General features: G+C 39.8%; 1 protein-coding gene across 2 annotated transcripts in view; it reads right to left on the bottom strand.

Annotated features, from left to right (window-relative positions):
• Positions 1-1,453: 1,453 nt before the first annotated feature.
• Positions 1,454-21,620, bottom strand: part of LYPD6 (LY6/PLAUR domain containing 6) — a 123,241-nt gene continuing 103,074 nt past the window's right edge. For both annotated transcript variants that reach the window (XM_042994427.1, XM_007078542.3), the window contains exons 3-5: positions 21,386-21,484; positions 6,382-6,512; positions 1,454-4,437 (exon numbers count right to left, since the gene is read on the bottom strand). In XM_042994427.1, coding sequence (XP_042850361.1) covers positions 4,270-4,437; positions 6,382-6,512; positions 21,386-21,484 — 398 coding nt within the window. In that variant the 3' untranslated portion in view covers positions 1,454-4,269. The remainder of the gene's footprint in view (positions 4,438-6,381; positions 6,513-21,385; positions 21,485-21,620) is intronic.

The raw sequence follows: 21,620 nt of genomic DNA, 5'->3' as shown, positions 1-21,620 counted from the left end.
ATGTAGAGAAAAGCAAACACTTGTGCACTGTTGGTGGGAATATAAACTGGTGCAGCCATCATGGAAAACGGTATGGAGGTTCCTCAAAAAAATTAAAAATACAACTACATGATACAGCAATTCCACTGCTGGGTATTTACCCAAAGAAAATAAAAACACGAATTCCAAAGATCTATGTGCCCCCTGCCATGATAATTGAAGCTTTATTTATAATAGCTAAAATATGGAAACAACTTCAGTGCCCATTAATGCATAACTGAATAAAGAAGATATATATATATATATCTATATATATCTATATATAGATATATATAGATATATATATAGATACCCATAAAAAATGTTGCTATGTGTTACAACATGAAAGGAACTTGAGGGTATTACGCTAAGTGAAATAAGTCAGAGAAAGACAAATACTAGATGATTTCACTTATATGTGGAATCTGAAAAACAAATTAAAAAAAATAAAACAAATAAAAAAAAGCAAGCTCATAGATACAGAGAATAGATTGGTGGTTGCCAAAGGTGGAGGAGCAGGGAAGAAATGGGTGAAGGTGGTCTAAAGGTCAAGCTTCTAGTTACAAAAAAGAAAGTCATGGGATTGTACAGCATAGTGACTATAGTTAATAATACTGTACTGCATATTTGAAAGATACTAAGAGAGTAAATCTTAAAGGTTCTTATCAGAAGAAAAAACATTTAGAACTATGTAAGGTAGTAGATATTTACTAGAATTATGGTGGCCATTGCACAATGTATACAAATGTCAAATCATTATGTTTCACACATGAAACTAATAAAATGATATATGTCAACGTGCCTCAATTAAAAAATATAAATAGATAAATAAATAAGTAAATAAGTAAATAAATAAATAGAATAGAATAACCAGAGACCACAAACAAGCTGAAGATTTTTAAGACCACTTTCAATATCTATAATTTTACTAGGAAAAATAAAATAAATTCACTGCATAGATAAACATTTATACTATTCAAATATTTGTTTCTTGTTGCAGAAGAAACCATCAAGGAAAAACACTTTCTATTGGATCATCACTAACAGAACAAAATGAGATTTAAAAATTAAGAGTTAATGGGGTAGTATTTAGATACACACACACACATACACACACACACACACACACACACACAGTTTTATTTTTCCTGATTTAACAAAGAAAACGCTCTAGGGAAACTGTAGACCTGATTAAAAAGTCTGGTAATCTTTCCCTCTTTGATTTTCTGCAGCACTTACTGTCTACATGAATCATTTGGCATGAGTGAATTGTCTTGTATCTTTTCATGCGTGTATGTCTTGTCTGTACAACGAGAAAATGTGCTCTTGGAAGGAAGTTCCCTGTGATCCTAAGCCCTACGCCTTATACATAACCTGAATGCCTTAATCATTGATTGACATGTACATTTACAGGGAGGAGCCTGATGAGATACACTTAAAACCTTTATTCATTGATTTACAAAATGTACAATATTTACAAAATTTAGGCATTAATCTCTATTGACATGAATGCTATGGGGAGTCTGAAAATAAATAAGTGGCACATAGGTTAATGTACACATCATGGCTGTTTGCACTTCAAGCCGTCACCAATGGTGGGATTTGAGGGAAAGTTTAATGTGGTATAAAAGTCAGATGGATGACCAGTCCTGGGCCTTCCACATGAATGGCCCTTCCTTGGCTTCTTGAGGCTGGGGAAGGTGAGCCAACCACTTTCTTTCAAGAGAATGAGACGTCAGCCATTCTGACAGGCACTCAAGGTGCATGCAGTCAAATCTGTGTAGAGTTTGCAGTGATCCCCCGGGTGGCAGATGAGTTCACATTACTGTGGACTTGGCCCCTGCACACCAGACAGGGAAGCTCTGGAGTGGTCGCTTTATGATTAAGAACCAGCATTTGGATTCTGTCTCTCACTCAAATTGCATGCAGTACTTGGCAGGTATCAGTGGAGAGTGGCCATGCACAAAAAATGGTACTTGTAGATATGTACAACATCAAGTTTTCACTGTCTTAAAGCATTTCTAGCAATTATAGCAATTGACCTGTTACCTCTTTTAGCAAGAGGAATGAACTAGGAAGCTGTACCTCCACCCCTTAAAGAAAAAACACCATCTAGGGGACCCACACAAATGACATCCTGCAGAGGCAGGACTAGACAAACACCACATGATCAGAGGGTCAAATTCCCATGGTCAGGTCTGGAAGTTTTCCTAGGGGTGGTAATTCCATTGTCCTTGCACTCTTCAATCCCACCTCAACCTATATAACTTAAATAGGGAGGAAAAGGCTTCATGTTATTGAGCTTCTTAGAGCCTTAGTACCTTCATCTGTAAAGTGAAAATACTAGTAATATTCCTTTCAGGGTGCTTGCAGGTTTTACAGGACTTAATACATACATACATATATAAAGTGCTTAGCATAGTGCCTGCCGCATAAGAGGTGCTTAGTAAATATCTTGCTTTCTCTCCCTCTACTTCTCTCACCCCAGTTATAAGCAAAGTATTGATAAGCCTACCAAACTCTGATTTAAGGCCATTTGATGCAATTTAGATTATTTTGTATCAGAGTTACCGCTCTCAGTTCATATTTGGTAATCCCTGAGGGGGCCTCATTTTATGAGCCACAGACATTTTCCAGTGCAGGGCAGATGGACCCTGACAATGCTCTCCTGTTTATCAGCAATGGCTCCACCAAATTTCAGGAAAATATGCCCCATAACCCTGCAGAGAAACTCATACCAGTGATCGTCACCACCTGAACATTTCTGGGACAACACCACTGAGGAAACAATGAGTGAAACCCTAGAGGCCAACACATTTACTCTTGCTCAAACATAAGTTCATATTTTTCAACACTGGTGCAAGTATTATAGATAACCTTCAACAAACATATATTACAGGCTCTACCACTGTTGAAAAATAAGTATTCTAATTCAGTCATTTTGTTTAGAATAAAGAATATTTTACAATATATTTTAGTTTCTAGTTACCCCATACAAAAATAAATATTGTATAAATGATTTACAAGGAAGAAGAAAAAGTTGTAACTCAGGCCAAAAAATACAGGAAGGATGGCAAAAATTTTACCATCTACTTCAAAAGCAATCACCTAAAAGAAAAACTCCTCCTGGGTCTCCTTACTAGTCTCACCATCACCCAACTGGCTTACCTCCTTCTCATTCTAGGATATTATGTCTTCCTTCCCTATCAGTCTTGAGATAATGTAGTGTAGAACCTTCTCCCTAAAGTCACTGAGGATTTGAAAGAGGAAGAACCCTGAGGGCTTTCTGGAAGTATGAAGTGCAGAAGGACAATCTGACTAAGCTACTGATTGGGCCCTCGCGGTGAACTCGGGTCAACCTGCACATGTCTCTTTCCTTTCATTCTGATATCCTTTCTCTCCTTAGATTATCTATGCCTGAATAGACCCCATGACTGGAGAAAACTCCATCCTGCTTTGGGACTCTTTGGATACCCTTTGGCCCAGGTAGAACCCAGGATCTCATGGAGCACAATGAGGTGCCAAATCAAGGTCAATCTCACCAATTTTAATGCAAGGCTATGCAAGGTACTTTATGGATAATAGTTCCATTAAGTTGGGAAAAATCTTTCTCCAGCTAGCCCTCCCCCTATACAACAAATTTATGATTGCCTTTTATTTCCCACAGAGAGCAGAGGGAATAGGATTCCCACCACTGGGAGAAAAATGTTGGGAAAATTAAATTGGACAACTGCATACTACTTTTTTAGGGACTCAGTCAGAATCTCCAAGGAAACAGTCTGTTCCTTTTGGAATCAAAGTTTGAAAATTCTAAAGCTATAAATAAAGTCATATCCAAACCAGTGGTCTTTACCTTTTTCCTGAAGCACACACATCTATGCATGTCCACATAACATATCATCTAACATCTCAAGGGTCCCAGGACCTCTTGTGGCTCATGCATGTATTCCAAATAAAGAGACTCGGACATCAATAAATGCAGAACTATTTCCTGGAGTGAAAAGAAAGGTTCGTGGTATACGACTCAGGGTCTATTTTGGGGGCAGGCTGGCTTTGATGAGGTCTTGGACTTGAAATGACTACACTGACACAACGCTTGTTCCTCATGGTAAATGGCGATGCTTGGCTGTGAAGACATCTGTGAGTGTTGTGGTTTCCCATGTGTAACTATTGTCAAGCCAACGACTCATGCATGACTATGGACCATGGAGATCCCCATGGATTGCTACTATACATGGCGTCTTTGAGCTGCTATAATGTGAGTCCCAACCACACCCACAAGCAGGACACGATCACTGACATGCAGTGTGGGTGCCCATTTGTCTGATTTATGGGTGATGTTGTGGCAAATGTGGCATCAGTTTCATTTCGGGGGAGTGGCAAGTTACAGATATTTCCTTCACAACAGGAAGTGCAGACCTGAAAGAAAGGAAGAGAAACAGAAGGGTGATGAGAAGCTGGCAGATCTTGGAAGGAGGCAGGGAATTTGGAAGGAACTGTCTCCCTCACAGTAAGACTGAAATGAAAGTGACCCGTTCTACAAAAGAGGCACCCACCCTGCATTTAAGGAAGTGGGATGAGATTTCATCTGGAAGCAATGTGGCCAAAAAAAAAAACAAAAAACAAACCCTGGACTCAGCTTCCAGGAACATGGGTTCTGCTTCTAACATCCCATCACATGCTTATTACATGGTTTTATAACCTTCCTAGGTCTCAGCTTTTCCATCTGGGTAATGGGGATTCTAATACCCTCCTATCTCAAAGAAACCCTTTCTGACTACTTGGGGAAGCTGTTCAGAGGGTAAACTTTCACTTGCCAAATTTTCACAGTGTACATGAAGTGGAAACAACCCAACTTAAACTGAACTATTTGCTTTCATTAGAACTGTCCACATAATTATCACCATTCTTGTGGGTGAGTTAAAGTTTGAAGGGTTTGCATTAATGCAATTACTCCTGCTTTATCCAACTTTATTCATGGACCATAAGAAAGAAAGAAATCTAAAGGATTGTTGACAGAAATTACTTGGGGCCATGGCTACACAAAGTACATATTAGCAGCTTCCACATCACCTGGAGCCCATTAGAAATGCAGAATCTCAAACCTCACCCCAAATTTAGTGAATCAGAATCTGCATTTTAACAAGATCCTCGAGAGGCCCATATGCACCATAATATTTGAAAAACTGTCTGATGGCAAATATCCTATTCAGTCATTATCCTGCAGGGATTTGAGTCTTGTCACAGTTGACATGGGCTAGGGAGACATTATAATATTGAGGAGAGAAACTGAAGGTCAGAAGTGAGTTTGAATTCTGTCAGACAGAATTACCAGCTGTGTGACCTTTGCACATGATGTTACTTCTCTGATCTTTAACTTGATCCATGGTAAAGCAGCACAATAAGGCCTGAGAGCCTAGCTTTCTGGGAGTGGAGTGAGAGGTAGGTAAAACCCTTGAACATAGCTTTTATATTTCAAACCAGGATCAAGTTGGTATACTATATTTTAAAATTTAATTCTTACTGTATTTCACAAGTTGCTTGAAAATTAGGTGTCTTCTTGAAGCCCCTACTAAACGTGCCGCTCCAGGGTACTGAGAGTAGAAGTTGCTTCTGACACCAGGAAGGCAGCCTGATGGGGAGAAGTGAGCCAACTCCAAATAAAGGCCAAGGCCTGCCTGATATACAAGATTATATGTGGAGCCAGCTCTGAACCATCAGCAGGAGAGTCGGGGGCATTCTCCACTCCAACCACAAGTCAGGCTGCATTTCTCTGGTTCTTTGTATTCTCTTTCAGGGCTGCACTTGAAGTTCACTTTATACTGAGTGCTTCCATATAGGCACCAGATAGAGTTTAAGAGGGAGCCAACCCACAAGGAGATGGTTCTCTGATCACCTAATCAAATTATTCAGGAGCCAATGGATACCTTCCCCAAATCAGCATTCCAATAAAGACATGAGCCTCACTTCACAGATAACTATTGATGCTCAACTGCCGTGGCCATCCTCAGCTGAATGAACTGTTGCTACATCTGCAATGCTTTATCGTGAGGATGTAACTGATCCCTCATTCCTCTTCCTTCCAGTGGCTTTACCACTTTCTTCTGAGGAAAGGAAGGGATTACAACTTTCAATATCCTCTTGGTGTTGTGTTTACATAATTAAACCGGTTTTCCTATGCTCTGCTGTAAATTTTTATTCTTTTAGAGCAAACAGGAAAGGAGAATCTTCTCATAATGGTATAAAAGTACTCAAAAGCCAGGTTACATCAGGGAGTGGGAACTGGCTCATGAGCACGGGCGCGCATCTGTGGTGGAGGAAGACTAACTATGCTATACCGGTCACTTGCTTTGTTGCCCAGACCTTGTGGCCTTCATGCTCAGAATCTCTGCAGCCAGTGGACAAGCACTCTTCCAGTGGAACGCAGCGTTTGGTGACAGAGATGCTGTTTCCTGTGACTTCCATTGTATGCTGAGTGTAGCAGTATCTGGTCTCTGTCAACAGAGAAAAAATATGTTTCAATTGAGATGGGAAATGTTAACCTGACCTGCCTGGAAGCGAAACAACAGAAGGGTCAACATTACAAGTCCTGAAGAGATTTAACAGCACATGAGATGTACACTGTGTTGAGTTTACGTCCAATCCCAAAGACGTCCTTGGAGAGATGCGCTTTGCCATGGTAGGAAGAGAGCCTTCTGAAGAATATTGGTCTCTTGGCCCGTCGTCATCCCCATAAAGCAAGATACAGTGGTATGACTCTTTGCCTTTCAACAAGTTTTGCCACTGTATTGATTTTTATTTTTAGGGAAGGAGAGGTCTGGAGGGACGATTAGGATATGAGAATCAGAAATTTTGGGGAAGATAAAGGGGTGAAAAAGTTCAAAGAACACAGGGTTTAAAAACAAAAAGTTAGGCAGGTAACAATGGTCTTCAAAGAGTTAAAAGACTATAGCACAGGTACATGTGTGTGTGCGTGTGTGTGTGCGTGTTTTGGAAACAGCTATTCCCAAGTAAGGGCTGAATAATTAAAAACCAATTCATTTTATCTTCAGAAAATGACTTTATCCAAAAGAAAGAACTTCTTGACAATGAGCATAGCTAGATCTTGGAATTTATTACAGAAGAAAACTAACTCAATAATGAAGGTGTTCCAAAATGGAAGGGCATCATTTCTCCCTAGTATGATTTCAGTGTCTTCTAAAATGGCAGATGAAGACCGACCATGATGTAAGTTTCTAGACATCCCTCCAGGTCTTAGGAATCCAAAAACTTAAGATTTCTTCCAAACTACCATGGAGAATTTTTCTCTTTCAAATTTAAAGACTAAAGAAAAATGGCTTTGTCAAAGTAATTCTTTAAGGCCTCTAGGCAGTGTTCAGCTTTCTAAGCCTGGGATTTAGGAGAATGTTCCTGCTCCACTTTCAGAATGAAAAAGAGAATGAATAATTCTTAAGAAATGTCACTGAGCTGTTTTTCATCCATATCTTGGATTCCACTTTGCATGCTTTATACATTTTGGATATTTAGTGGCTAATATGGAATTATGACCTTCTATGATATTATTTATTAGGCAATAAAAATTCCCCCCACCAGATTCTGTCACAATTTTGGCAGCTTTTAACCAAAGTACTAATGTCCAAAGAAGAAAGCTTGAGAATTTTAGGCCCTGAGAATGAGCTAATACAGACCACACTGACACATCTTGAGAGTCATAAAAATCCAGGGGTTTTAATAATCTTCCTAACACCCCCCCTCCCCACCTGACAGGAACCTGAGTGACCTCTGATTGAGTCTCACTATGGACAGAGATTTTCTTAATGGTTACACTACTGGTGGGCGTACTTGGGCTGAGTCTGGTCAATGCCCTCCCCAAAATGCTGTTCCCACACTGTACCCTGACCAGAATTTTATTGGTGGGAATCAGGTCAAGGCAGTCCTAGCTAGCTCAGGGTCCTGGAGAGCTCTTTGGGAGTTGAGTAAGTACAGCCACCCTATGAACTCACAGGAAAAGTTGACAATTTTGCACCTGGAAATGATTCTCCCAAAGCCCTAAAATATTTTAGAATTGGAGTGATTGTTTTTCTGATGGGAAGCAGGTGTCAGCTCTCCTCTGATTTTTAAAAAAAGATTTTAAGCCTGTGACAGGTTTTAACAAATGGAGGCCAGTGGCCTGAGGGATTTACCACATTTCCCAAAGAAGACTGGTTTACTTCTTTGATATCAGACTTGGACACTTATGGCCATGACAGGTACCCCTTTCCCACTGCATCCCACCTTGAGATGCTCAAAAAAGCAATAAAGACAGGAATGTTCTTATCTCCTGTCTCATCTTCATACAGAACCAGGAGCAGATGCCAGAGGTTTAACTGCTCCAAATGTAAATTGAAGCAGATAAGATCATACATTTATGGAATAAGTAAATCATTATATGGTTTCAGCTTTGGAAATTGGGTTTATCCCCCAAGTATTAAATTCTCTTATCTTCAGTAAGCTTTGAGTAACAATTGGTGAACTTGATATAACTACTTTTTGTTCTTACTTTTATGCCCATAACAAACTCTCTTTTAATTTATTAATTGCAAATTTATTCCACTGCACAGATAACAACTAATGAGGAAGATATGCCAAAGTCCAGTACTTAATAAGCTCATTCTTAAAATCCTGGGGGGGGGGGTGGGGGCGGAAGGAACAAAAATGATCAGTGATGAGGCTGGATAAAAAATTGTCTTGCACTCACTAAATCTGACCCTCAAAACAAAGATATTTTGAGAACATCCCATTATTTCCAGCAGCAGCAACCTCAGATCCGAAGTGTCAGTCTCTTAGAAGTATCCATCCCACTTCTTATCTTACAAAACCCCTGAGTGAGTTATGAAATGTTAATGTAAAACAAGGTTCTGTAGTTAAATAAGTTTTGAAAATATTCAAATAAAGTTGAACAGGTTTCTTTAGAGCACAACTTAGGAGAGCCTTGAATGTGTATTGTGATCTCCAAGGCAAGCAGGCAGCATTTCCCAAGCAGAACGAGGTGGACCACATGTGGCTTATCACTGGGCTGTAGAATTGATAAAAAAAGGAGTTTCAGCCACTGAGCATTGCTCTCCATGCATCCCGAATAATCCTTGGGTTAGTAATGAGGTTATATGAGACTCAAGCCTGCTGATAACTTCACACTAAAAGGATTTCAAAGGCTTTTATCTAAAAGATAAAAGATGGATTTGAATTTCTACCAGGTTAGTTTCGGCCTCTAAAATCTCATATTCTGCAACAGCATGGTATTCCCAGAGGTTGTGAAACAAAAGTATTTTTCTGGAAGACTCACAGGCATGCAACTGAAAGCAGAACTCATTAAGAGAGCTTAATCAACTATTGGAAAACACGAAATTTATAATTTTCATGAAATACACATACACACACAAATTCCTTAACCTAGTTCTGAAATCAAAACAACGTTCAAAGCTAAAATGTAAATTTCCATTTACCCACAAATATTCAGTTTCCAATAATAGAAACTGAGTTTCAACAACATATATATTAAATGATTTGAATTAAAAATGACCAATTCTCTGGTAAAAGGCTTTCCCGCCACTCAGTTATTCCTGTGGCTCTACTAGTTTTGGTCTCTTTGCAAACATATATAACGATTAAAGTGATGCCAGAGAACAATTCACCATGTGCAAGAAAATTAGTGGCAGGAAAATAACTGTAATCATAATATTACAAATTATGCTGAAAAACTGAAAGTCCAGTGGCATCTGGTGGCATACTTCCAGCCTGGTTCCTTACCGCGCCCTCAGTCCTTCACATCCAGCTATTTCCAGGTCCTCCTTTGCAATGACTTTGCCTAAGTGTCCCACTGGATCCCCTTCTCCCATGTCTGACCCCAAAGGATTTCATTGCAGCTCTTGGGCTCCACTATGTATAATGTCCTCTGCGTGATTCCCCTGGGCTTCAGAGTTTTGTCTTCTAGATTTTTTTCTGCATCTCTGGTCTCTTCTCTTCCAACCCTTTCTCTAACCTGAATGTTGATATTCTCCCATGATCTGTTCTTGAGCCTATTCTCTTCTCACTGAAGTGACCTCATCCAACCTCCAACGTTGTCTTCAGTCTGATTCTCTCTCCCAAACTATAGAACCAATCTCTTGCTATCTCCTGGACATTGCAAGCAGCACCTCAGACCTCACATATCTCAAATAACTCATATTCCTCCCTCCCCATTTGTTTATCTTTCCAGTGTTTTTATCTCAGGAAGGGACATCCTGAGTCCTGAGATGTGGCACCTCCATCTCGGACTAGGAAATTCAGAATTAGCTCAGACTTTTCTTCCCAAGCCAGGTGTCTTTAAGTTCCCTGAAATGTGTTCATTACCCTAATCTTTCTGTTCCGTTTTCCATTTTCCCAGTGCAGGACCTCATCATTTCCTGTCTTCTTTGTCTCTGACCTCTCCTTTCTAATGCAGGTGTCAGACAGCCATCCGATGTATTGCTGAAACCAAGGTCAGATCACGCTACTCACTGTCTATGAGAGCCTGAGTGAACCCTAGCTGTCAAGCAGCCCTGGCCTCAATACTGCTAGGTTTATTTGGCCTACTGGAGTGGTCAGTAGGTGGTCTGTTACTCTCTCTCTTCTCCTGAAGCTGTGTGCCAGTAATATAGTAGGAGGGGCGCCTGGGGGGCTCATTCAGTTGAGCGTCAGACTTTGGCTCAGGTCATGATCTCACGTTCCATCTGTGAGTTTGATTCCAGCATTGGGCTCTCTGCTGTCAGCACAGAGCCCACTTCAGATCCTCTGTCTCCCTCTCTCCCTATCCCTCCCCTGCTCGCAAGCACTCAATCTCTCTCTCTCTCTCTCTTAAAAAAAAAAAAAAAGAGGATATAGGAGTAGCTTTGCTTCCTTGCTAGAAGTATTGATTACATTTATAACTCAGAGCTTGGCATTTGAAACTCAGCACTTATTCTTATTCAACATTACACTTAATCTAGGCCCCAGACTATCTCCTCATTGCCTACTAGATACCTTGAGACACCATGTTATATCCTTTGACCATTCTTCACAACAAAAAAAATTTCCCCCTATCTTCTGCTCCTAGAAACCTTTTCTTCAAGGTTCAATATAAATGTGATGAATTCTGTGAACCCTTCCTTGATTTTCCTCCCAACCGGGTTCACAGGCCTTCTTAGCTTCCTCATTTGTTATATCTGGCTTTCCTTCTAGATCAGTGTTTCTCAACATTAGCACAACTGATGTATCTTTTTGTTTTTTACTGGTTGATTTTTTAAATTTATTTTGAGATAGTTACAGATTCACATGAGTTTGTAAGAAATAATACGGAAGGATCTCATGTACCCTTCACCCAGTTTTCCCCAAATGGCAACACATTGCAAAAGTATAGTATCACAATCAGGATATTGATATGGATGCAGTCAAGATACAGAACATTTCTACCTCCACAAGGACCACTCATGTCCACTTTTTATTCTCACATCCTTGTCCCTCCTCTTCCCACCCCTCCTTAATCCTTGGCAACCACTAATCTGTGCTCCATTTCTATAAATTTGTCATCTTAGGGATGTTATATAAATGGACTCATAAAGTACTCAAACTTTGGGGATTAGGCATTTTCACTCAGCCTTATTCACTTGAGAGTTATCAGGATTATTGTATCAACGGTTTGTTAATTTTTAATCCTGAGTAGTATTCCATGCTGTGGATGTACCAACGTTGGTTTAACCATTCACCCATTGAAAGGGTATCTAGGTTACGGATATTATTAATGAAACTGTTATCAACACTTGTATAAATGCTTTAATGTGAACATAGGTTCTCATTTCTCTGGGGTAAATGCTCAGAAGTGGCATTACTAGGTTATACGGTAGGTCTCTGTTTAATTGTTTAAGAAACTGCCATAATGTTTTTGAGAGTGGCTGTACTATTTTATACTCCCACCCACAATACATATATGATCTAGTTTCTCCTAATTCTTACTGGCATTTGATAGTGTTGCTATTTTTTTTTTATTTTAGACATTCTGATAGATATATAGTGTTATCTCATGTTTTTAATTTGGATTTTATGAATGGCTAAATGATGTTGAACATGTGTTTATTTGCCATCTGCTTATTTTCCTTGGTGAAATATCTGTTCATGGTTTTTTTCCTTTTCTTGCTTATTTTGTTTCCTTTTTTACTGTTGTGTTTTCAGAATTCTTTATACATTTTAGATACTAGTCCTTTGTCAGATATTTGATTAGCAAATATTTTACGTCAGTTTGTTATTGGTATTTTCCTCCTATTAACAGAGTCTTATGTAGAGCAAGAGTTTTTAATTTTGATGAAATCCAATTTACCAAGTTTTCCTTTTATGGATCATGCTTTTTATATCAAGTCTAAGAACTTTTTGCCTAGCCTTAGATCTCGAAGAGTTCCTCCTGTGCTTTTTCCCCAAAGGTCATATAGTTTTATATTTGACATTTAAGTCTATGATTAATTTTGAGTTAACTTTTGAAAGAAGTGTAATACTTGGGTTGAGGTTCATTTTTTGCCCCTGGATGTCCAAATGCTCCTGCAAGCGTGTTTGTTGCAAAGGCTCTTTCCTCTAGTGAACTGAATTTTGTATCCTTGTCAAAAAGTTGGGCATAAAAATGAACAAATCAGGAGACTATAGATGCTGGAGAGGATGTGGAGAAATGGGAACCCTATTGCACTGTTATTGGGAATGCAAATTGGTGTAGCCGCTCTGGAAAGCAGTGTGGAGTTTCCTCAGAAAATTAAAAATAGACCTACCCTATGACCCAGTAATAGCACTGCTAGGAATTTACCCAAGGGACACAGGAGTACTGATGCATAGGGGCACTTGTACCCCAATGTTTATAGCAGCACTCTCAACAATAGCCAAATTATGGAAAGAGCCTAAATGTCCATCAACTGATGAATGGATAAAGAAATTGTGGTTTATATACACAATGGAATACTACGTGGCAATGAGAAAGAATGAAATATGGCCCTTTGTAGCAACGTGGATGGAACTGGAGAGTGTGATGCTAAGTGAAATAAGCCATACAGAGAAAGACAGATACCATATGGTTTCACTCTTATGTGGATCCTGAGAAACTTAACAGAAACCCATGGGGGAGGGGAAGGAAAAAAAAAAAAAGAGATTAGAGTGGGAGAGAGCCAAAGCATAAGAGACTGTTAAAAACTGAGAACAATCTGAGGGTTGATGGGGGGTGGGAGGGAGGGGAGGGTGGGTGATGGGTATTGAGGAGGGCACCTTTTGGGATGAGCACTGGGTGTTGTATGGAAACCAATTTGACAATAAATTTCATATATTGGAAAAAAAAAAGTTGGGCATATTTTGAGAGTCTCTTTCTGAAATCTCTATTCTGTTCCATTGATCTATGTCTCTATCCTTCTGAAAATACCACAGTCCTGATTCCTGTAGCCATATGATGATTCTGGAAAGAGGATTGATTGGTTCCTCCCACTTAAATTCCATTTTCAGAACTGTTTCAGCTATTCTTGTCTCTTACCTTTCCATATAAATTGTATAATAATCTTGTCCAGAACTACAAACAATTTTGCTAGAATTTGATAGGAATTGTGTAAAATCTGCACATAAATTTGGACAGATTTGACATCTTTACCATGTAGAGTCTTTCAATTCATGAACGTGGCCTCTCCATTTACTTAAATTTCCTTGGAATTCTTTCATTAGCACTTATAGTTTCAGCATACAAGTCCTATATGTGTTTTGTTACATTTACCTTGAAGCATTTAATATTTTTTGAACCATTATAAGTGGTATTATATTTTTAAATTCAATGATCATGTGTTAATTGATAGTATATATGAGTACAATTGAATTTTGTGTCTTAATCTTAGTATTTTGTGACCTTGCTGAACTTAATAGTGCTAAGGGTTTTGTGTAGAAGTGTTGAGATTTTCTACTTAGAAAATCATGTCATCTGTGACATGGGACAGTTTTATTTCTTCCTTTCCAATCTGTATGCCTTTCATTTCCTTTTCTTGCCTTATTGCACTGGGTAGAATTTTCAACAGGACATTGGATAAAAATGATGAAAGTGATATCCTTGCCTAGTTTTTTATCTTAACAGGGAAGTATTTTGTCTTTCACTATTAAGTATGTTTGCTATGGGTTTTTTAAAATAAATATTCTTTATCAAATTGAGGAAGTTTCTCTCATACTGTTTTTCTGAAAGTTGTTGATCATGAATGGTATTGAATTTTGCCAAATGCTTTTTCTGCTTCAGTTGATATTGACATATGGTTTTTCATCTTCAGCCTGTTAATATCGTGGATTACACTGGGTGATTTTCAAATATTGAAGCAGACCTGCATTCCTGAAATAAGCTCTATTTGGTCAGGCTTATTTTTATATATTGCTAAATTTTATTTGTTGATATTATATTAAGGGTGTTTGTGATTATATTCATAAGGAATATTAGATTTCAGGGGGTTTTGTGTGGCTTTTGTTTGTTTTTGTTTTGTTGTTTTTTGGTACTATCTTAGTCTGGTTTTAGATTCAGGGTAATTCTAGATTGTATATAAACTGCATAACAAAGTACCTTAGACTAGGTGACCTACACAGAAGAAATCTATTTTTTCCCAGTTCTGGAGGCTGAAAGTCCAAGTTAAGGTGTCAATAAGGTTTATTTCTTCTGAGGCTTCTTTCCTTGGCTCACAGATGGGCCACTTCTCCCTGTATCTTTTCATGGTCTTTCCTCTGTGCGAGTCTGTGTCCTAATCTCCTCTTCATCACTGAACCTGAATCACTACTTTAAGGACCCTATCTTTAACTACAATCATATTCAGGAATACTGGGGATTAGGTTTCACATGTGAACTTTGAGGTGGGGGGGACACTACTGAGCCTATAAGAGGATCCTTGGTGGTAGAGACAGTAGCTGAAAGCAGTCATGTAAGAAGCCTCTGGGCTACTGAAAATAATCCATTTCTTAATCAGGGTGCTGCTTCCATGATGATATCTTGGTTTTTGTTTTGGTCTTCTTTTTTCAAAAAAAAAAAAAAATGTTCCATACCTGCTAAGGACAGGTCACATATTAACTTGAGGAATCTCTCTTTTAAAGCAAATCTTTGAAATTCATAAAGCTATGTGCTTATAACCAGGCAAAGACCAAAAAGGTGGTTGGGGAGGTATACAAAAGCAGTGAGGGTAAACAGGATCTTATAGAGGACAGTAGTTAAAATAAAAGTGATAAGACAAAAACATCAAATAGATGCTTCCTATCTGAGGCAATTATGTTAATAGAAAATACTTGGGCAAAAACACTGAATTGCAGTAGGTTAGATGATTTCAGGGTGTCAAAAGGAAGCCATCTTGTTTAGGCTGATATAACTTTGGGGTTAAAAATTACTGGAAAAGTTCTTTTTTTTAAAGTTCTTTTAAATGTTTATTTATTTTTGAGAGAGAGAAAGAGAGGGAGAAAGAAAATGAGTGGGCGAGGGGCAGAGAGAAAGGAAAACACAGAATCCAAAGCAGGCTCCAGGCTCTGAGCTGTCAGCACAGAGCCTGACACGGGGCTCAAACTTATGAACCATGAGATCATGACCTGTGCCAAAGTCAGAGGCCTAACTGACTGAGCCACCCCGGCACCCCTGGAAAAGTTCTAATAAAAGAGTAAAGAGTAAATCTGGGCATCACAATGCCAGCTGAAATGAACTAGCTTGTATCTTCTTACTGAGAAACAACAGAATAAAATTAAAATAGCCAGATAAAATTAAAGCAACAAAAATCTCTGTGAAAGCATAGGTGAGCTACCAAGGCAGATAGGATTTGAAGAGCAAGGTATCAGCGAGACGAACAGCACACTGAGTTGAGCATGACATTCTATTCTTGTTCTCCCCTCAAGGCACCTGCTGACTCAAAAGTTGCACACATGAAGGCTGAGAAGCCAAGCAGAAAGCCCTGCTAAGGGCAAAGAAGCTGAGCAGAGCCTCTGTCACTCTCAAGGGAATTGGGAGGCACAAACAGGAATTCAGAGCCAGCAGGCAGCTGGGAGAGATGGGATAGATATATGGAGAAGTGAGGCTGGCCGTCTCGGTACAGAATTCTCGGGTAACAGTTCTTTACTTGCAGCGCTTTAAAAATGTCATTCCATTAACTTCCAGCTTCCATGGTCTCTGTTAACACTAAGTGTTGGCAAGCCTGTGCAGCAACTGGCACTCTCAGGCACTGCTGCGGATAGTATAAACTGGTACAGTCATTCTGGAAAACCACTAGGCAGTATCCGGTAAGGCCAAAGCACGCCTGCTGCATGCCCAGCAACCCCGGTGGGATAGACCTAGCGGAAATGCACACATACGTGTACCGAAATACATGGACAAGTGCGCCCACAACGCTCAAAACCTTGAAACAATCCAAACGTCCATTGAGAGTGGAAGGATGAATTTTAGCATATTCGTATAACGATCTACTATACATCTGAGAGAATAACTATGCGGCTCACAAAAACATAGATGAATTTCACATAGAAAATGAGAAAAAGAAAGGGATACATTCTGTGATTCCCTGGATACATAGCTCAGTGATAGTAGTCACAACTGTGTTACCTCTGAGAGGTAGGGTGTAATGAGTGGGGGACCCTAGTGGCCTTCTGAGGTTCTGTAGCTTAACACAGGTGACAGACACACAGCCTGTGCAGTTTGTGAAAATTCAATGAGCTCAGCACCTATGACTATTCACTTTCTGGTATGTATGTTAAACTTTAAGTTAAAAATTTTTACTTAAAAGAAAAAGGAGGAAGTCTAAGGCTTCCATTTAGCAATATGACAAAATAGATCACCTGAACACCATTTCATTACATAGCAGCCAAGAGTATTGGATAATATATAGCCAATACTTTCTATAGATATACAAATGAACTCTCCTGAAAGTGAAGGAAATTCCAAAAGCCAGCACTAGGCTCTGAGTTCTCTACCCAGGATGGAGGCGGAGCTGGGAGATGTTAACAGATAAACTATAAGAAGATGCAAGGCCTGGGGTCCTCATGGGGTTTAGAGCTAGAGTACAGACCCCTATCGAATGGTAGAAACCCTGAAGGACTATATCCTAAGATTGCCTAAAAGAGAAAAAAAATCCACCCTCGGGTAAAGTAAAACACAAGAACTGTCTCAGCCTGGGCTCAATCTGAAAAAAGTCAACAATAAAGAAGTCTTTCCTGGAAACATGTAACCATGGAGCTTGTCTTCAGTTATGCTGGGGACCACATTTATGTATTTCCTACTTACACTAGATAACAGACAGACATATGAAGAGTCCTCCAGGGTCATGTCCAGCTTTTCCTTGACTTCTACAGAAAAGCTGTGAGCAGCACAGAAGCCAGAACCCAAAGGATATGTGTCCCTCTATCTCGAGATTTCTCTTGGTCTGATGTTGCATCAGTAGTAATTTCAAGGGAAGATTTTGCCTCAAAGGGAGGCATCTGTACTTCATAATCAAGAAGAAACATAAAAGCCTTGGCTGCTTAGGCATCCTCTACAGAATGAGCTTTTTTGAAAATTATAATGTTTTTGACTTGAAATTTAATTCCAGAGACTCTTAATAAACACTGAGATAGCCCCATTCTCAAGGAGCTTTTAATCTTGCACATAGGCAAAATCTGTGAACTCAGGGCATGCTATTAACTCTTCTTTGCTTTCACCAGTTCCTTTAACTGGTCCCTCATATAATATAATTTCAAGATCCTTTCTGACTAGAGTTATTGCACAGGAAGTGCTCAGAGACCAAAGCCTAAACAGAAGCCAACCAAGTGAAACAATGAGAGTCAGTTATGGAGGGCTCTTAAATGCTCATGTTCTAAGGCAAGAGTATGGTGTCAGGAGTCTGTTAAGTGCTGGAAGCACTAACAAAGTGATGGAGAAGAAAATATTTGCCTAACACACACTTGAAAAGTTAGAGTGACAGGGAACCTGAGTTAGCTAGAGGAAGGTGGCTTATGCCACCATTTTCCTACAGAGTGATTCTAGTTAGGATGAAGCTTTCTGGGTGCTTATTTTACCAAATGATGATTCGCAACAAGTCTGTCGACTCTGGAAGCAAGCTTACCTCAGCTGCTAAAATACAACAGTCTCTATTTACATCCATTTGACTGAGTTCAGTTTTAGAAAATTCTTAAGATCCAGGCGATCCCCTGTGCAATTTGGAAAGTGGGCTTATTCCATGGAGATAAGATTAAATACCTACATAAAATTGTGTTGTTGTTGTTGTTGTTGTTGTTGTTTTGCTTTCAACAAGTTATTTTCACATCATGTGATACTTAAAACCTAGCTAAATGTGTCATAAAAATAAATAAAAACCCAGGAATATTGCAGAAAGCTAGGATGTTTTTCCATAGCAGCTACTGAGCCCTGCTTACAAAGCCTGTTGGTAGTCCTATAGCTGCTCCAAACTAATAACAAACAGAAAAAAATAAATCTAGGGTCAGTCAGTAGTTTTTAGTAGTTAGATGCAATTCATATTTTAATCTAATAATAATGATGCCATTTTCATCATTAGAAAAATCTGGAGAAAACCCAGAGGAAGAAGAAAGTTGACCGTGGCTTCATTTCTTCTCAGGTTACAGCTTTAGTCCCCATTCCTTACCTGATGTTCAAGGCCTCACAAAAATAAACAAACTCCACCACTTTGCTCCTACTATTCTCCGACACAAATTAGTTGCTGTACCCAGTTCGGGTCTCTCCCTGTCCATGGAGCACACCTGGGAATCCCATCTCCGTACCTTTGAGTCACGTGACTTCTCAGAAGACACGTCTTCTTCAACATCCTACTTCTGCTGCCTACTCGTAGGGCTGTTGCCTCTTCTCAGCCCACAATGCTGCCACTGGCCACCTCAGTCCCCACAGAGTAATTGTCCCCATAAGCTCCCACAGCACTGAACTCCAGGCTGCATTTGGTACTTGCTTTTGTCCTGATATTTTTGACATTTGATACCTTCAGATCTCATCTCCCCTAACTGGGGAGCTCCCTGAACGAAGAAACCAGATTCCTATCTTTCACTGCATGATGCCCCCTAAAAGCCTGGCGTGGTGGTTCTGTGTCATGAAGCCTCAGGGCAACACTTTCCATTTATCCTTATAAATGTAAGGACAAAAAGATAAAAGTGGGAGGAAAAAAGGGGAAAGGGGGAAATTGTGTGAATGCTGTGATACTTTCAGATATCTGTACTTTGGAAGAATAGATTTTGACCTTTGAAGAAAGCATCAGAAGGGATCTTCCTCTTTTCCTGAGAGGAATTCAAGCAGAGTGCTACCGGTCACCTGTTTTTCCTTTGTGACAGGGATATACTTGCACACCATCAGACTTGGACTGGGCCTCTATGAAATCTGGCCCAAGGCCTGAGAGCACCAGTTCACGATCCCTCCTTGTCCTCTGCATCCTCTTTGCTAGGCAATACCGAGGAAAGCACTGCCACATTTCCTCTGAATATGTCTGACTTGTGGCAATGGTTTCAAAAGCTAATCTGCCAGCTCTGTCCCTGCTGGAACCATCCCAAAGTTGATTGGCTACCCAAGCAAATCACCCTGTGTTTGTCCAGAGTCACTGTTTACAGTGGTTCTCAAATTTGCTGCATATTAGAACTACCCAGGGAGAGTTCAAAAATCCTTATGCTCAGCCATACCCCGTGCTATTTAAATATAAATCCCTGACAACGGACCGGGCATCAGTGTTTTAAAATCCCGTCCCTCCTCCCCCATTTCAATGTACCATCAAGTTTGAGAAGTGGTGGTTAAACCAAATCCATCAGCAACCTACCCAAATGTTCACTCTGCTGGGGAAACGTTAGAAAAACACTGGCTTATTCCAAAATAAGCACAGGACTGCAGAAGGCAATGCAGACAGGACTTATCTTTGATTACCGAGATGGCTGGATATCTAGCTTGTGAATCAGCCAATCTTTAGCATCTCCATGTTTTTCTCTTCCCTGTGGTCTTTTGAGGCCCCATTAACATCTCAACCTAAAAGTAAACAAGAGGAAGCTAGAAATGACAACAACAGTACCTTTCACTCTTTATTAGTGGGGGGAGGCGTTCCCAGTGGTTCTTGTCCCTGACCGTTCATTAGAATCACCTGTGATACTGAACTACACCAGCGCAGGGCCCTCATCTCAGACATGCAGGTTCAAGTTCCCTAGACTGCTTTTCTTACCATGTGGTCTCCGCACCAGCAGCATCTGTATCACCTGGGAACTCCTTAGAAATGCAAATTCTCAGACCCCATCACAGACTTACTGAATCAGGAATGGGGCAAGGGGAGAGGCATAAATCTGTGTTTTAATAAGCCATCCAGGGAATGCTGATCATGCTGGAGATTGAGGACCACTGGTCTAGGGAGGGCCAGTGATTTTGAAGAGATCCGTAAGTGTTTCTAATGGGCAGCCTAGATGGAAGTTCATGGGCAAAATACTACTGGCTTAGGCAGCTGACACTTGTCTTTTAATTGCACTTTCCATGTTCTCCCAATGTCCAGTCCTCCAGGGAAGACAGGATGCCTTCCACTAGGGTATGAGACTCCTGCATTATGTAAAAATATAATAGATTCAGGGTTGGTGTGTTCAGTCATTTTAACAACTGGATTAAGTCATCAGCGAAGCCCATCTACTCACTCAAACATTTGTCAATAAAATGTTCTGTCCTCACCATCTCTCCATCAAATGAACAGACTCTCCTCCAAAATTAAAATACCCAATTAACAGTGACTCCATAGCTAAATATAACCATCTTTTTATTCAAAAGGATAAAAGAGATACAAATATGGATGTGAAGCATCTACTTCATTTTGAAATGGGCCTTTGGGTCAAAATGTCATGCTTCAATTGGGCATCTATCTCTTCCTTCAAAAAGAACTTAATGGCTTAAATAGCTCAGGGTTGTGTGTGTGTGTGTGTGTGTGTGTGTGTGTGTGCAATGATGGCATTTAGAATTCTAGCTTTCATGCAGTCTCAGAATAGAAGCCTCTGGCAAAATATGCAATAAATGGGATCTTTATATGAACATCAATTCAAACTTTACATAAAGGAAGTTACTATGTAATGACTAATGCTTCAAAGAGTGGCCAAAAGGCTGGTTGTTCTCCTCTTGTCCTCCCTTTGGCTGGGGAAGAGGGCAGCCAAAGCCAGCACTTACCTCTACTGGCACTCCAATGCTGCTTCATGAGGAAGGGGGCAATCCTATGATTAGCTGATGTCTCTAAGAACCTTTGATAAGAGATCTACTAATAGCCTTAGACAAGAGAAGTGGCTGAGATTTCAAGCATGCCTCTCTCTACCTATGCATCAAAGTCAACAAGGCTGTTCACTCATGAGCACCCCAATCTGTATACTGAGAGTTTACCTCGAGGACAGTAGATGTCTGGAGCCCATCGGTTGCACTCATAATTGTCTGCTGCCTTTTCACAGGTGAAACACTTAAATCCACCAGGATATGGCGTGGCTAGAAAAAGGATCAAGAGAAAAAATTAATTTTTTAGACTGAGCACAGAATCCTGAAGGTAGACATTTTCATTTTTTAAAAAGGATTCTAAAACCTGGCAGTTTCTTACAAAACTAAACATGTAACTACTATATGA

The sequence above is a fragment of the Panthera tigris genome, chromosome C1 (genome assembly GCF_018350195.1).
Source record: "Panthera tigris isolate Pti1 chromosome C1, P.tigris_Pti1_mat1.1, whole genome shotgun sequence".
Taxonomy (NCBI): Eukaryota; Metazoa; Chordata; class Mammalia; order Carnivora; family Felidae; genus Panthera; species Panthera tigris.
The sequence above is the reverse complement of the archived record's forward strand: the minus strand, read 5'-3'. Positions and strand labels throughout refer to the sequence as shown.